General features: G+C 44.4%; 1 protein-coding gene and 1 long non-coding RNA gene across 2 annotated transcripts in view; one reads left to right on the top strand and one right to left on the bottom strand.

The window, feature by feature from the left end:
- Positions 1–671: 671 nt before the first annotated feature.
- LOC149461746 (uncharacterized) lies at positions 672–4,831 on the bottom strand. The gene is made up of 2 exons (XR_016312761.1): positions 4,541–4,831; positions 672–856 (listed from the first exon to the last, which is right to left on the bottom strand). It is a non-coding gene; the product is annotated as an uncharacterized LOC149461746 (long non-coding RNA).
- A 9,307-nt stretch (positions 4,832–14,138) lies between these two features.
- Positions 14,139–16,751, top strand: part of FLVCR1 (FLVCR choline and heme transporter 1) — a 65,065-nt gene continuing 62,452 nt past the window's right edge. Inside the window, exon 1 of the mRNA XM_089677783.1 lies at positions 14,139–14,924. Within this exon, the coding sequence (XP_089533909.1) occupies positions 14,319–14,924 (606 nt within the window). The 5' untranslated portion in view covers positions 14,139–14,318. The remainder of the gene's footprint in view (positions 14,925–16,751) is intronic.

Genomic DNA, 16,751 nt, shown 5'->3' with positions numbered 1-16,751 from the left:
TCTCACCATTTCCTCTGTTTTGCATAAACAATGGAGTGTGCTTGCTCTGCCTGTTTGTGGCTGTATAAGATCCAATTACTGCACCTGCACCAGTCCTAGACTGAGAGACCCTGGAATTGTGGGATATATAGTTTCTTCACAGAAAGTGTCAGTTCTTAGACTACAGACAGAGATAATGTATTACCTATGCAGTGCCATGCCACGTGTCTCATATTTGAACACAAACAGAAACTACTGACACCGGAATTTGAAGATTTATTCCACTATACACTGTGTGTACAGGGAAACAAATGACACCATGAAACTACATAATCAACGCAGATCTTATGCATGTAAAAATACAAAGAGAGCATGATTTGCAACTGTGAATAAAGCAAGCCAGGTAGGGGAAAGCTTGGTCATGTAACCTTTTAAAGTCATCTGGCTGGCCTCTTCCCCAATAATGGAGTTCTCTTTGCAGATAGAACCCTGCGTGACACCATGGGCACCACTGCCCAGCCTGCATTCGATGAATGGAATGTAAAATGTGGAGTAACACTGCAGTGTCCAGTAGACAGCAATGTCTGCTCTGTACTATAAAAAGTCCTCTTCGTGCCATGAACTTATTAGTTTGGTTATGCATGAATCTATCCATATTGCTGACCTAGTCAGTGACTGAACTAAAACCAACAAAGGACACAAATCGACTTTATTGTGCATGACTGACAATAAAAGAGGAATTAGCTGAGCGGAAAGTCATGAGAATGAGAAGATCCCCGTGAAGGATATCTACGGATGTTGATGGCAGTGCGCATTTCTCCAAACTCTCCCAGGCGCATTTTTGCTTCTAATAGCAGTTACACCAAATGTACTTTACCTGTAAACAGATACAGTTATTAAGTCTTTCATGTGGAAGCCTATCGCCTAGAGCAGTGTTTCTCAACCTTTTTTCAAGTAAAGCACCCTTTAAAATTATGGACAATTTCAAGGCACACTCTAAAATTATGGACAGTCTCGAGGCACCCTTTAAAATTATGGACAGTCTCGAGGCACCCTTTAAAATTATGGACAGTCTTGAGGCACCCCATTCTAAAATGTAAATAACTATTCTAATAGTTTTATATAACGCAGCAACATCCACACATGTAGGACACCCAACATTAGAGGTGATTTATTCTTCAAAATCAAATACACTTTTGCACACTGGTACTGACTAGTATTACAGTGTTTCTCTCAGTTTTTCTCCATTACTGAGCTAATGTTACCCCAGAACTGATGGAGAGGGGCAGGGAAGGGTCAAACAAGGATGCTGTACAGGCAACTGACATCCTCCTTATCAACTGATGATGTCATTGGTTGTCAGGATGCCGATGGCTAGAAGAGTGTAATGTGCACAATGAAGACCTGTGGCTTTGTGTAACTAAAAGCCAGGCTACTTCCACCTGCTGGCTTGTATACATGTTTTGGGCAACTTTTTGACATTTTGCCAAGGCACCCCTGGAGAAACCTCAAGGCACCCCAGGATGCCTGGGGCACCCTGGTTGAGAAAGGCTGGCCTAGAGAATAACATCCAGAATGGCAGATGATTGGCTTTGATTAATAGTTGTTACCAGGGCCAAAATGCAGTCCTGTACTGGATGAATACACTTCTTTCATTCCAAATATGTTGTTTTTTCACACCTTTTTCCTATGCATTCATTAAAAAAACTCACTTTGAGTCTATGGTCTATGAATTAAACTTAAAGGGAATGCCAAGGAAAAAAAAAAGTAAACCTGCATTCAAATGGGACCTCCTCTTGTCGGAACATTAATGTAAGCCTAACCTTATCTAAAATATTTTTAAGGAAACAGTGATCCTAAACCTAGTGGTGACTGCAAGTGCCTACAGTATGTTGATCTTCAAATCAATCTTAATGCTAATGCAGAGCCTCTTTAAATGCAGGGATCAGGCTTATCATGCACCTGTTGGGCAATTAGTTAAGCTCCTGTCACTCAATAGTTATGTACAGAAGTCTTCACTGCCCACTGAAGATCTGAAACTTGACAGCTCAATGACAGGGGTTGATCTTAGCACCCTAAAAGGGTGGGGCTTAATTTTAACTTGCACAGGAGTGGAAATTCCATGTACAGCCTGGGATTAGAATATAAGGAGGCTCCACATAAATTGATTTGAAGAACACAGATTGATTACACTTCAGCACTGTTGTTATTTTAGAAACATTTCAGGACATGTTCACTTTAAGGGGCTTCCATCTTTGGCACAATCCCTGTTTCACAGTTGCTAACATTACTGGGTGGACAGTAGTCCATCCAGTGAAATAACAGAGCTTTTACACAGATCCTCTGTGCTATATGATTGCACTAAAAAGCCTTAAAGTGGACTTGTAAGTGCTCCATATGAACCAAGAACCGATTAACTTAAATGCTGGTTGTCCTGTAGCTTATCCCTACTACTCTATTTGGCTGGTTAGTAGGCAATACACTAGTAGATTTTCTGGTACAAAATGTTTTATTGAAATATCTGAGAACTGTATATACAAAAGGTATTTGGCAAGAAAGGCAACATTTGGATAATAAAAAGGTTAACAAAGTCAAAGTGGGAACCAATGCGGGGGTCCATAAACTTACACATTTGGTCAACAGTAGTGTAACAATATATATGGATCAGGAAACAGAGCTGCATGAAGTAATATCATCTTCAAGGTGGTAAAAACTGATGACAACCTAGCCCTAAACCGGTGTAAGTAAGGTCACGTACAATTTGAAAAAAAGAGGGAGGGGTGAGGGCTGTTTGAACCCCGCTTTTTACCACCAAGTGCGAGGTAATCCAGCCCATCAATATGTTGTTGCAACAATAAAGGGCAAGTGTTACTAGCAGATTTTCAAACAAATGTTCATAAGGAAATTTTGTACAAAGCTTACAGTACATTCAATGACTTGGTGAATGTCGTTCAAAAGTACTTAAAAATTTAGTTGGCTTTTATCATTTAATATTAAAATAAATGGACTTTATATTGGAAGTCCAATGCTGTACCCTTGACCTCACACAGAATTGATACTGTAATGCTCATGGAATGCATTCATTATACCCTACTGGATAAGATGAACTTATTTGATAAAAAATGGGAGTCATGGAGGGATTATAGACATTCATTGCATGATTAATAACATTCCCAGTGAAAGTTGAATGGCATATACTGTTGACAGATGTATCATTTAACCTACCTTATCATGTACACATTTCATGTACTTGCAATCTACTTTTTTCTATTCCTTCTCTCTCTTACATTAATATACTTTCCTATATTGTAATTTTCAAAAGTGCCTAGTTTTTGCTGTAAGTTCTATTTGAAAATGTACTGTTGTTTTACAGTCTACTTTTATACAATAAAATCGTTTGTAAACAAAAAAAAAAGATAAATGGACTTTCCCCAACAAAAGCTACATACACTTGTAGGCAGGTGTAGTTTGACCTCCTTGCACAGGTGGCACTGTTCTGCAGCCACCATATAGAGAGAGCAGAGGATGGGGGAATTCATGTTCCTCTGAGGCCTCTGTAGGTGTCATCAGGTGAGCAGCTGTCCAATTGGACACTGCTACCCCAGATAACCTCCAATGCCATCTTTAGAATGAGCAGTGCTAATAAATAGTACTGTCCCCTCCGGTTGGTGTGCATTTTGCGTAATGGTTTGGTCAGGGACAGGAACCCACTGGTTACCCATATGGAAGAAAAAAATATTTGAAATATATTTTAAAAATATTCTTCCCAAATATATTGCCATATATTGGAAATGCTACAATTTTGCCATATATTGGAAATGCTACAATTTTCAAATATACTGTATGTCTTTAAATATACAAATCTGCATTTTTGGAATGCATTTACAAATATATATAAAATATATGTTAAAATTACTTTTTTATATGTTAAAAAAATCTGAAGAATATATTTAAAAAATATATATTTTTAAAAATATATATTTTAAATACTTCAGATTTTTTTTAACATATAAAAAAGTCATTTTAACATATATTTTATATATATTTGTAAATGCATTCCAAAAATGCAGATTTGTATTTTTAAAGACATACAGTATATGTGAAATTTTTTTTAAATATTCATTTTTTTGTAATAAAAACGCAGGCAGAACAGTATATTATATATACAAATATAAATATATATATTTACTCAAATATATTTTGAACTATATTGAATATGGCCAAAATTGTAGCATTTCAAATATATGGCAATATATTTGGGAAGAATATTTTTAAAACATATTTCAAATATACTTTTCTTCCATGTGGGTAGGGAGAGTGTGCCTAGTGTAGAGAGAGGTTCCAGTAAAGGAGGGACAGAATAGGGACTGCTTGTCAGTGCCTCAGACAGGAGCCCTTTGGTTCCAGGAGCCTTGTTCCATAACTGCCTTCCAGCCGCCTCCGCCTCCAGAGGTTGTCAGCATCAGAAAATCGCAATAGCATTTCCTGTACAGTTCGATGTGCAGGAGATTCAACCCTTTTGCATTGACCCAAAACTAAAATTAGTTTTGTGTGGACTTACCAGCATCAGCAAAGTGCCTTTTCTCCCTGTGTTTAGGGGTTACAACAGCCCAGGAGCATCTCGGTTCATAGCATGGTGGTGACTGATCATTCAAGACACTTCTCAAGTGTTGGGGGAAATGTCTTCTCTCGGCTCTGCACCAGTACTGTGTAGGGTGTCTCTCCACCATACACCAGCTCTCCTGCACCTCATAGATCTTCTGTAATCTGCTTGCTTCTTCAGACATTGGGACCAGAGTGCTTGTCTCACTGATGATCTGGAGATAATGAGTCTAGTGTTACTGAGCTCTGGCCTGTGTGGACAATGAGTCTTGTTACCATGACAGTGAAACATAAGTCCTGACCATAGCAACTGGTTCTACTGGTACAAACTAATGTGATGGGAACTCAACAATTAGACCAGAATGTCCTGAATAGGCAGAATTAGAAATTAACATCAAATGTTTAGCAATAACAATTGAAAGAAAAAACATCATATCTGAGCTCCAGGCAGACATAAAAGTCACAATTGAATGCACGTCTGCAGTCAATAATAGGGGTATATTCATAGTACAATAGGGATTACTGGGTTTGGTCCTAGCCCAGTCTGGCATGGAAAATGTCATTTGTATCCTGGCTTACTTTCTCTGTAAACTGAGCTGTACAGTAAATGAAAAAAACTTTGCAAAACTTGTACTTACCGGAAAATCCGTTTCTTGGATTTCATTAAGGAGGATATAATATCAGAAGGTATTGTGACACGAAAGAGTTATACTACAGCCCTCATTAGGATTTAGACATGGGCAGACAAAAAGACATTGGCCTTTCAGGTATAACCCCTCTTACTCCCAGCATGCTTCTGTTTTGTAGAAAAGCAATACCTAGGAGTAGATCACAATTACAAAGGGATGATCAGGTAGGAGTACCACATCCTCCTGGGCCAGTTTGCAGCTATTAGTATCACTGGAATGCCCTCTATGTGGAATCTGTACAGTAGACAAGGAAGGAGTTTCTGCAGAGATAGGTCAGGTTGTAGTGATCCAAATGAGCCTCCCTAGCACCTACTGCTTCTGCCAGAGGATCTGTCATCTCCAACAGCTCTCGAAACACTTACCTGTGTAAGGTATATTCCCCCAGGTCTAGGTGCTGTCGGCTGAAGAAGTCATATTTTGTTTCCACACAACACCTTTTAGAGCAATGAAGACATTTAGAGCCTTCAGGTCCAGGATGGGGCGAATGCCCACTTTTGGTTTTCGAACAGTGAAAAGCTTGGAGTAAAATCCCTGGTATATTTCTGCCAATGGAATCATGGCAATTACTTCTTGGTTTAAAAGATATGCAAGCGCAGAGTGAAGGTCTGTAAGCCTGAGCAGAGTCACAGGCAAGTTGAACAACATGAATTGGGGCAGAGGTAGTTAAGCTCTAGCCTGTGGCCCCTGGACATCATGTCTCTTACCCTGGCATCCAAGATGCTTTCTCACCAGGTGTCCACAAAGGGCAAGAGATGTTCCTCCACATTATAAAGTGAACGTGTTCCTTCATGCTGAAATGGATTTGTCTACAAGCTTGGAGGATTTAGGGGCCCAAAGCGTGCGAATGAACTGGGCTCTGTCCTTAGCTTTGACATTAGAGTGAGAAGCTGGAGAGAAATATTTGAGATTTGGCTGGTGCAGAAGAGACAGGCCAAATGTCGATCTGTGTGGCCCTCCCTGTTCCACAGAAGTCAATCAGTAGATGGACTTCTGTTTTGCCATTGTGAGGTTTAAGTTGAGTACACACTGATTGACATTTGGCTGGTTCAGAAGAGATAGGACAAATTGCAATCTGTGTGGCCCTCCCTGTTCCACAGAAGTCAATCATTGTAACTTCAGTTTATGTGATTATATTGCAGTTTTACAGAACTATTCACAGAAGTAAATTCAGTTTTGGAATAAAACACAACGCTACTTCTGTCAGTTTTGTTAGACAGCTGTCGGCTAACCATTAGTAGGACAGCATACAAGGAGTGAATACATTGTTTTGTAGGTCCTTAGTTGAGAAGGGCTGAATTCTGGAAATGTTGCAGAGGTTATGGTAGCAACATATGGCCAGTGATTGGATGCGGGGCCTAAAGGAAAGGTCAGAGTCAAAGATTATGCCTAGCACCCTGGCGTGTGCAGAGGGACCAATAATTATTCTGTTGATCTCAATGGTAAAGTCATCAGGTGGGGAATCAGGGAAGAGGAGATATTACATGCTCAGTTTTAGACAGCTGAAGTAAATGATGTGACATCCATACTGATATGCAAGTGTACAATCCAAACGCACACGTTCCTGCGTTAAAATTGGCTGTGTGTATAAGTGGGTGCTGCAGTGACCGTCGGCTGGAACCAAACAAAATCAGCAAGGAAAAATGTCACCAGCACACCGAGGATCACCAATATGGGTCCAAAGGTTTTAATGAACGATCACATAGTTATAGCAAGGCAACGTTTCGGAGTCTCGCAGGACCCCTTCATCAGGCATGTGACAAATTGTGATAGAAACTGGAGAACTATTTAAGAAAACCATCCTCCAATCAGAGTGAAGTGAAATGAGCTTAGCCCCACCCCATGATATCATGTTCCCTCCAAAAATGTATTCAAATCAATGTAAACAGAAACATTACAAATTGCGAAAATAAATAAAACAATCAGATGTGCATAAACTGCATTCCCGGGGATATAAACATTGTGGTCACATGTGTATCATGGTACTCCCCGGATTGTAAAAAAGTGTCAGCTTTCAGCTCCGGGGAGTACCATGATACACATGTGACCACAATGTTTATATCCCCGGGAATGCAGTTTATGCACATCTGATTATTGTTTTATTTATTTTCGCAGTTTGTAATGTTTCTGTTTACATTGATTTGAATACATTTTTGGAGGGAACATAACATCATGGGGCGGGGCAAAGCTCATTTCACTTCACTCTGATTGGTGGATGGTTTTCTTAAATAGTTCTCCAGTTTCTATCACAATTTGTCACATGCCTGATGAAGAGGTCCTGCGAGACTCCGAAACGTTGCCTTGCTGTAACTGTGATCATTCATTAAAACCTTTGGACCCATATTGGTGATCCTCGGTGTGCTGGTGACATTTTTCCATCCATACTGATATGTCGCTCAGCATATTTGTGATACATGAGGAGATCGAGGTGGTGAGTTGAGGAGTAGAGAGGTAGATCTGGGTGTCATTGTCATAAAGGTGGTATTGGAAGCCATGGGAGGTTATCAACTGGCTCAGGGAAGAGGTGTAGAGAGAATAGGAGGGGCAAAAGGACAGAGCTTTGGGATACCCCAACAGAAAGAGTAAGAGGAGCACAGGAGATAGCATTGTAGATGCCACATAAGGTCTGCTGAGAAAGGTTGGAGGAGAACCAGGAAAAAGCAGAATCAACGAGACCAAGGGGAGAGGAGTTTATTGAGGAGGAGTGGTTGGTCAGCTGTGTCAAAGGCAGTAGGAAGGTCTAAGAGTATGGGTATGGAGTACTAGCCATTGGTTTTAGCAGTTAGTAGGTTTTTAGTGAATTTTAGTACGGCAGTTTCAGTGGAATGTTGCGGGTGGAAGCCAGACTGTAGGGGGTCAAGAAGCTTGTTATCAGGTAACAACTCATGCAGTTGTGCTCAAGGCAGTCAAGAAGCTTGGAGTAAACCAGGAGCAGAGTGATGGTTCTTAATTGTTCAAACAGAGGGGGTCCAGTGAGGGTTTAATTATGAAGGCACCAGTACATGTTTGATCGGGGAGGGAAAGGTGCCGGTAGAGAGGGAGAGATTGAATAAATTAGTTAGGTGTGGAATAGAGCAGGAAAGGGGCCATAGTTGTTTTAAGGGATAGGGTCCAGGGGACAGATGGTGAGGTGGTCCTCAGAAAGAAGTTTGGTAACTTCCTCAGAAGTGACAGGGTCGAAAAAGGAAAGTATTGAGTGTGGTGTTGAACTTGGTATATTGGTTGGAGGAGAAAGTTGGACACTGGCGATCTCATCACGAACTGTATTGATCTTGATTTTGAAATGATTGGCAGTCTCCTGGTCAGTAGGTAAGTTAATGGGTGGAGGCAGTGGGGGTTGAACTAGGGAATTAAGGGTAGAAAAGAGTTGAGTATTGGATGAGAGGGTTTTGATGAGAGTTGTGTAGTAGGTTTGTTTAGCAGTGTGGATGCAGTTGTATTTGAGACAGGCAGACTTGTAGGAGAAGTCTTGCAGAGATTAATTTTACACCAGGTTTGCGCAAGACTGTGTCTCTTGGGACTTCTAGTGTTGTCTGTTTGCCAGGGTTGTAGCAGGCAAGGTCTGGTTCTGTGTGTAGAGAGAAGCAAGTGTGTCCAGGGAGGATGAGAGTAAGTTGCTGTAGACAGAAGTGGCCAGGTTTGGGCAGGACAGGGGTGTGATTTTGTCATAAAGGCAGCCAGTAGTAGAGCGAAGAAGGGAAGGGTTGAGATGGTGAAGGTTTCTACAGGTAACTGTTTACTGATTGGAAGTATAGGAGGTTGGAGACAGAGAGTGTGTAAAACTGATAAGGTTGTGATTGGTGAAAGGAAAAGGTATTAGAGAGGCTGCAGAAAGTGCAGAGGTGGAAAAATACAAGGTCAAGGGTGTTGCCACTAGAGTGAGTGGTGGTTTGTGTCCATTGCATTAGGTTAAAAGAGGAGGTTAGGTTGAGTAGTTGAGAGGTAGCTGGTAAAGTGGTTCTAAAGCCTTAAGATTTTTCACCTTAATATATTTTATGCATTAAGGGGAAAAACGTTTTATGCTATAGCTCCCCCCCAGCCCCCCAGTTTTCTTGCCTGAGCCCGATTTGATCCAGTAATGTGCACAAGAGCAGTGGCTCAAGCCACTATCTCCCTCCTCATTAGGTAGATTGATAGCAGTGGGAGCTATTGGCTGTGGAGGCCACCATGGGAGACGGCAGCTGGAGTATGATTTCTGGAGCCAGGCTTCAGTAACAGCAAGTAGGTTGAGGGAGCTTGGAGTGGAGTACTAATATTTGTATAGGGAAATAACGCAGCACCAATCTGAGTGTAGCAATTGTGCAACTATTGCACTTACAGGATAAAAGAAAAAAGAACCGCTCATCAGTGAGAAGACCTCTGGCCACTGTGTGTACCACTGCTGCTGGCCACCGATCATTGTCAGTCCTGCTGGTGTCAACATCCCCGAAGGGTGTAGGTGGCTTCCAACACTTCTTAGATCATCCAGAGCCTCCATCAGCATCGGGCGTGATGTCAGCACGTCAGGTATGTAGCGGGGGGGGGGGTGTCATGCGTCCGGAGCATGCATGCTCCTTCACCAAACCTGAAGAACCATAGAACACACTGTGCTAAATATTCTCTGCTATCCATAGGATTGGTGAGCGGGCTGATACCCATCTGCTTTCTGTCATCACTCTAGAGACACTGCATGCAAACACCTTTACACTTCAGATCTTTGCTTTAAGCATTTATCTGTTTAATGCTATTGAATTACCAGTGTTCACTAATTCTTATGGGCCCCACCATTGCTAGCAGAAGAGAGCGGATACTACCATATCAAGATTTTTAAATATCACAAGACTTACGTTGCAATCTCTAGTTAAAGAGACCTTTTCTCTTCCAAGGCCATTGTTATTCAACTTAGGGTACCTACAGTCTATCTATTTCTGCTGGAGTATACCTTTACATAATTCTCTGCATGCCCCGCTGTGGCACCAGTGGCACGGAGGCAGCTGATAAGTCAACAAGCCCTTTCTTCCCCCTCTTGCTGCTGGTGTTGCAGTTAAATAGTTGAAGCTTGCTACTCATGACTGTATGATTTGTTAAACGTTGCTAATTGCTAATTCCTATTTTACGAGTGTTCTGCTTTTATGCGTTAACTGGGGTTGTATATCCTAAATCCATTATTCCTGTGGCCTACTATTTTGATTAAGACTAATATAGATGTGTTACTAAGAATTGTGTCTCTTGCGTTATGATTCTATACTGTTGAAATACAGTGGGGCAAAAAAGTATTTAGTCAGCCACCAACTGTGCAAGTTCTCCCACTTAAAAAGATGAGAGGTCTGTAATTGGCATCATAGGTAGACCTCAACTATGAGAGACAAAATGAGAAAAAAAATCCAGACAATCACATTGGCTGATTTGGAAAGAATTTATTTGCAAATTATGGTGGAAAATAAGTATTTGGTCAATATGAAAAGTTCATCTCAATACTTTGTTATATATCCTTTGTTGGCAATGACAGAGGTCAAACGTTTCCTGTAAGTCTTCACAAGGTTGGCACACACTGTTGCTGGTATGTTGGCCCATTCCTCAATGCAGATCTCCTCTAGAGCAGTGATGTTTTGGGGCTGTCGCTGGGCAACACGGACTTTCAACTCTCTCCAAAGGTTTTCTATGGGGTTGAGATCTGGAGACTGGCTAGGCCACTCCAGAACCTTGAAATGCTTCTTATGAAGCCACTCCTCCGTTGCCCGGGCGGTATGTTTGGGATCATTGTCATGTTGGAAGACCCAGCCATGTTTCATCTTCAATGCCATTGCTGATGGAAGGAGGTTTGCACTCAAAATCTCACGATACATGGCCCCATTCATGCTGTCCTGTACATGGATCAGTCTTCCTGGTCCCTTTGCGGAGAAACAGCCCCAAAGTATGATGTTGCCACCCCCATGCTTCACAGTAGGTATGGTGTTCTTTGGATGCAACTCAGCATTCTCTCTCCTCCAAACACGACGAGTTGTGTTTCTACCAGTTCTATTTTGGTTTCATCTGACCATATGACATTCCCCCAATCCTCTTCTAGATCATCCAAATGCTCTCTAGCAAACTTCAGACGGGCCCGGACATGTACTGGCTTAAGCAGGGGGACACGTCTGGCACTGCAGGATCTGAGTCCCTGGTGGCGTAGTGTGTTACTGATGGTAGCCTTTGTTACATTGGTCCCAGCTCTCTGCAGGTCATTCACTAGGTCCCCCCGTGTGGTCCTGGGATTTTTGCTCACCGTTCTTGTGATCATTTTGACCCCACGGGGTGAGATCTTGTGTGGAACCCCAGATCGAGGGAGATTATCAGTGGTCTTGTATGTCTTCCATTTTCTAATTATTGCTCCCACAGTTGATTTGTTCACACCAAGCTGCTTGCCTATTGCAGATTCAGTCTTCCCAGCCTGGTGCAGGTCTACAATTTTGTTTCTGGTGTCTTCACCATAGTGGAGTTTGGAGTGTGACTGTTTGAGGTTGTGGACAGGTGTCTTTTATACTGATAACAAGTTCAAATAGATGCCATTGATACAGGTAATGAGTGCAGGACAGAGGAGCCTCTTAAAGAAGAAGGTGCAGGTCTGTGAGAGCCAGAAATCTTGCTTGTTTGTAGGTGACCAAATACTTATTTTCCACCATAATTTTCAAATAAATTCTTTCCAAATCAGCCAATGTGATTGTCTGGATTTTTTTTTCTCATTTTGTCTCTCATAGTTGAGGTCTACCTATGATGCCAATTACAGGCCTCTCTCATCTTTTTAAGTGGGAGAACTTGCACAATTGGTGGCTGACTAAATATTTTTTTGCTCCACTGTATGTCTGAACCCCGAGTATCAGAGGTGTTGGGAGGCTTGCAGGCCATCCACTGCATTATCAAGCATGCTGATGGTGGAGGTGAGCAGTAATGACTAGGCCTCTCTTAGCAATGTCCTAGGAGTTTTGCAGTCAGGCTTCATGAGGTACACAAATGGCCTACACACAGGGCTTTTTTTCATTGGAAACGTGGGGGAACGCATTTCCAGCACTGAATATATGCAATAGCAAGGGGTGCTGGGATGTGATGGAGGGTCTATTAATTCTGGCTGCTGGGTGGTCTATTGTTGCTGGGGGGATCTATTGTTGCGGTGGGGGGTCAATTGTTGCTGGAAGGGATCTACTGTTTCTGCAAAGGTCTATTGTTGTTGTATAGGATCTGCTGCTGGGTGGTCTATTGTTGCTGGGGAGAGCTTATGTTGCTGGGGGGGTCAATTGTTGCTGGAAGGGATCTACTGTTGAAGGAGGGGGTCTACTGTTGCGGCCTGCTGGGGGTCTATTGTTGCTGGAAGGAAACTATTTTGTGTGGCTGTCTGTTCTTGCTGGGGAGAGCTATTGTTGCTGGAGGGGAATCTATTGTTGCTGGGGGGTCAATTGTTGCCAGAAGGGATCTACTGTTGAGGGAGGGGTCTATTGTTGCAAGCTGCTGGAGAGTCTATTGATGCTGGCTGCTAGGAAATCTGTTGTTGCTGCCAGGAGTCTATTCTTGCTGGGGGTGGAATCTATTGTTGCTGGGAGGGGGTCTATTGCTTCTGGCTGCAGGGAATCTATTTTACTGCTTTTCTTGTTATCAACAAATTCCATACAAATTACATATCACCACAAATGATACTTGGCTCTGTATCCTCTGAAAGGCGGTACTGGGAGGTGGGTAGGAGGGGGGAACGAAGAGGCGGTGCTCGGAGGTGGGTGGAGACAAGAAGTGACTCAGAAGGGAGGAGTTCCTGCACCTATTCTCTGAGAAAAAAAGCCTGTAGGTACACCTATAGCAAGGGCATTGTTCAACTTTAGTCGGAGCAGTGGATGGTGTCATTCATTAGGGCAGAAGACGGTGTCAGTAGAGCAGTAGATGGTGTCATTTGGGCAGAGGATAGTGTCAGTAGAGCAGTAGCTGGTGTCAGCTGGGCAGAGGACTGTGTCAGTAGAGCAGTAGACGGTGACAGTTGGGAAGAGGATGGTGTCGATAGAGCAGTAGACTATGTCAGCTGGACAGAGGACGGTGTCGGTAGAGCAGTAGACTATGTCAGCTGGGCAGGGGACGGTGTCAGTAGAGCAGTAGATGGTATCAGCTGGGCAGAGGATGGTGTCCGTAGAGTAGTAAATGGCGTCAGTTTGGAAGAGGATGGTGTCAGTAGAGCAGTAGATGGTGTCAGCTGGGCAGGGGACGGTGTCAGTAGAGCAGAAGATGGTGTCAGCTGGGCAGAGGACTGTGTCAGAGCAGTAGATGGTGTCAGTAGAGCAGTAGATGGTGTCAGCTGGGCAGAGGACTGTGTCAGAGCAGTAGATGGTGTCAGTAGATGGTGAAGAGCGATGTTTCGGTGGTGTACGCAGGCTTTGCGGCGCACCCCGTGGTGAAGAGCGATGTTTCGGTGGTGTACGCAGGCTTTGCGGTGCACACTGTGGTGAAGAGCAATGTTTCGGTGGTGTACGCAGGCTTTGCGGTGCACCCCGTGGTGAAGAGCGATGTTTCGGTGGTGTACGCAGGCTTTGCGGTGCACCCTGTGGTGAAGAGCAATGTTTCGGTGGTGTACGCAGGCTTTGCGGTGCACACTGTGGTGAAGAGCAATGTTTCGGTGGGCACCAAGATCCCAGTATTGAGGCCTATTGAGGTTTGCACAGCAGATATACAAGGACAGTTATTTGTTTCTTTTGATAACAAAGTGTCTTCTTTGGGGAAATCATCCAGACGGTGCGCAGCCCCTGGACAGGTCAGGCAGCGGATCCTCGATCTAAACAACATTCACCCACGTGGTGTCTGCTGGGGAACTACTGTCATGTGACTGGAGCTCCGCCCTCTATTCTTCACACCTCTCCGTTCAGCATCTGTCACTTCGCCCTTCTCTGTCACAGGGCTCCGGTGGGCGTGGCGCGGCCGGTGCCGATTGGCTGGAAGCTTTGGCAGGTGTGCAGTGATTGGTCGCTTAGTACCGGCTGAGCGATGCGGGATGTGTAGCGCGAGCTGTCAGCCGGCTTTCTCAGCAGACGGGCGAGGGATGGTGCGGGCTCCGGGACGGTCATGGTCTCCACCGAGCTGAGCCGGCACAACGGGGAAACGCTGGCCAAGGAGGCCGGGGACGGGCTGGCCAGCCCCAGCAGCAATGGAGAAGTGTCTGTGTGTGTCGGGGGAGCACAGCAGGATGAGCGGCAGGCAATGCTGCCCGGGGAGGCCCCTCCCGTGCCGGAGACCCGGCTGTACTGGCGGCGCTTTGCGGTGCTCGGGGTGTTCTCTCTGTACTCCCTGGTGAACGCCTTCCAATGGATCCAATACAGCATCCTGGCCTCCATCTTCACCGGCTTCTATGGGGTCTCCTACCTGGACATTGATTGGCTGTCTGTGGTCTACATGGTGGCCTATGTGCCCCTCATCTTCCCGGCCACCTGGCTGCTGGACACCCGGGGCCTCCACCTCACCGCCCTGCTGGGCTCTGGACTCAACTGCCTGGGGGCCTGGATCAAGTGCGCCAGCGCCCGCCACGACCTCTTCCCTGTCACCATGCTGGCCCAGACCGTCTGCTCCATCGCCCAGGTCTTCATCCTCGGCCTGCCCTCCAGGGTGGCTTCTGTTTGGTTCGGGCCCAAGGAGGTGTCCACCGCCTGCGCCACCGCCGTGCTGGGCAACCAGGTCAGTACCGCCCCCCCATACTACACATTCCTTGGCCACCGCCGTGCTGGGCAACCAGGTCAGTACCGTCCCCCCATACTACACATTCTATGTCCACCGCCTGCGCCACCGCCGTGCTGGGCAACCAGGTCAGTGCCGTCCCCCCATACTACACATTCTATGTCCACCGCCCTGCTGGGCAACCAGGTCAGTACCGCCCCCCCCCCCCATACTATACATTCTATGTCCACCGCCGTAGTGGGCAACCAGGTCAGTACCGTCCCCCCATACTACACATTCTATGTCCACCGCCCTGCTGGGCAACCAGGTCAGTACCGCCCCCCCCCCATACTATACATTCTATGTCCACCGCCGTGCTGGGCAACCAGGTCAGTACCGTTCCCCCCCCCCCATACTACACATTCTATGTCCACCGCCTGCGCCACCGCCGTGCTGGGCAACCAGGTCAGTACCATCCCCCCCATACTACACATTATATGTGCGCCGCCGCCGTGCTGGGCAACCAGTTCAGTACCGTCCCCCAATACTATGCATTCTATGTCCACCGCCGTCCTGGGCAACCAGGTCAGTACCGTCCCCCCATACTACACATTCTATGTCCACCGCCTGCGTCGGGCAACCAGGTCAGTACCGTCCTCCCATACTACACATTATATGTCCACCGCCTGTGCCACCATCATGCTGGGCAACCAGGTCAGTACTGTTTCCCCCCACCCCCCATACTATACATTCCATGTCCACCGCCTGCGCCACCGCTGTGCTGTGCAACCAGGTCAGTACCGTCCCCCCATACTATACATTATATGTCCACCATATATTATTAGAAATATATATTTTATGGTGTCTTCTCTGACTATACGTCTTTCTCCATCGTATGCACTGTATAGAAAACTCTGTACCTATTAAAGGGGCAGACAGGAGCAGTACACATGTACAGTACATCACTTATTATATCAGTACATGTTTATTATATAGTGCATATCATGTATATGTTCTTCCTGGCTATGTGACCTGGCTGATCACCCCTTGAGCTCTACATCCTTTTGTCCCCCTTCAGCATACACACTATACATTGTAGTAGATGTAACATATACCGTGTACATAAATGTATACAATATGTGATGTAAATCACAGCAGGTCTCATAAGCTAATTCTCCAGGATTGCCATTTCCTTGTCATAAAACATTTAGCTATTTTGTATTCTTTTGTCAATCAATGATACACCGGTATTCTATATACGTATGACATGTGCTACTCTGGATGATAATGTCATTGTGGGGAGTGGAGGTACAGGCCAGCAACGTGGTGATGGGGTGGGGAAGTCAGCACAAAGCCCGGCTGTCATGTGACTGAACATGAATTATGTATACCGCACCCACATGGTACGATGCAGGGGGTTGTCACAATACACACGTTTTACTTGAATAATGTGCAGGGCCTGCTTTGGGACTTGGATCTATCTATCTATCTATCTATCTATCTATCTATCTATCTATCTATCTATCTATCTTCTCTTTCTAATCTATCTATCTATCTATCTTCTCTTTCTAATCTATCTATCTATCTATCTATCTATCTTCTCTTTCTAATCTATCTATCTATCTATCTATCTATCTTCTCTTTCTAATCTATCTATCTATCTTCTCTTTCTAATCTATCTATCTATCTTCTCTTTCTAATCTATCTATCTATCTATCTTCTCTTTCTAATCTATCTATCTATCTTCTCTTTCTAATCTATCTATCTATCTTCTCTTTCTAATCTATCTATCTATCTTCTCTTTCTAATCTATCTATCTATCTTCTCTTTCTAATCTATCTATCTATC

The sequence above is a fragment of the Staurois parvus genome, unplaced genomic scaffold (genome assembly GCF_062004578.1).
Source record: "Staurois parvus isolate SC_StPar_1 unplaced genomic scaffold, SC_StPar_1.0 ptg000192l, whole genome shotgun sequence".
Taxonomy (NCBI): domain Eukaryota; kingdom Metazoa; phylum Chordata; class Amphibia; order Anura; family Ranidae; genus Staurois; species Staurois parvus.
This window is presented reverse-complemented; position numbering and strand designations above follow the sequence as displayed.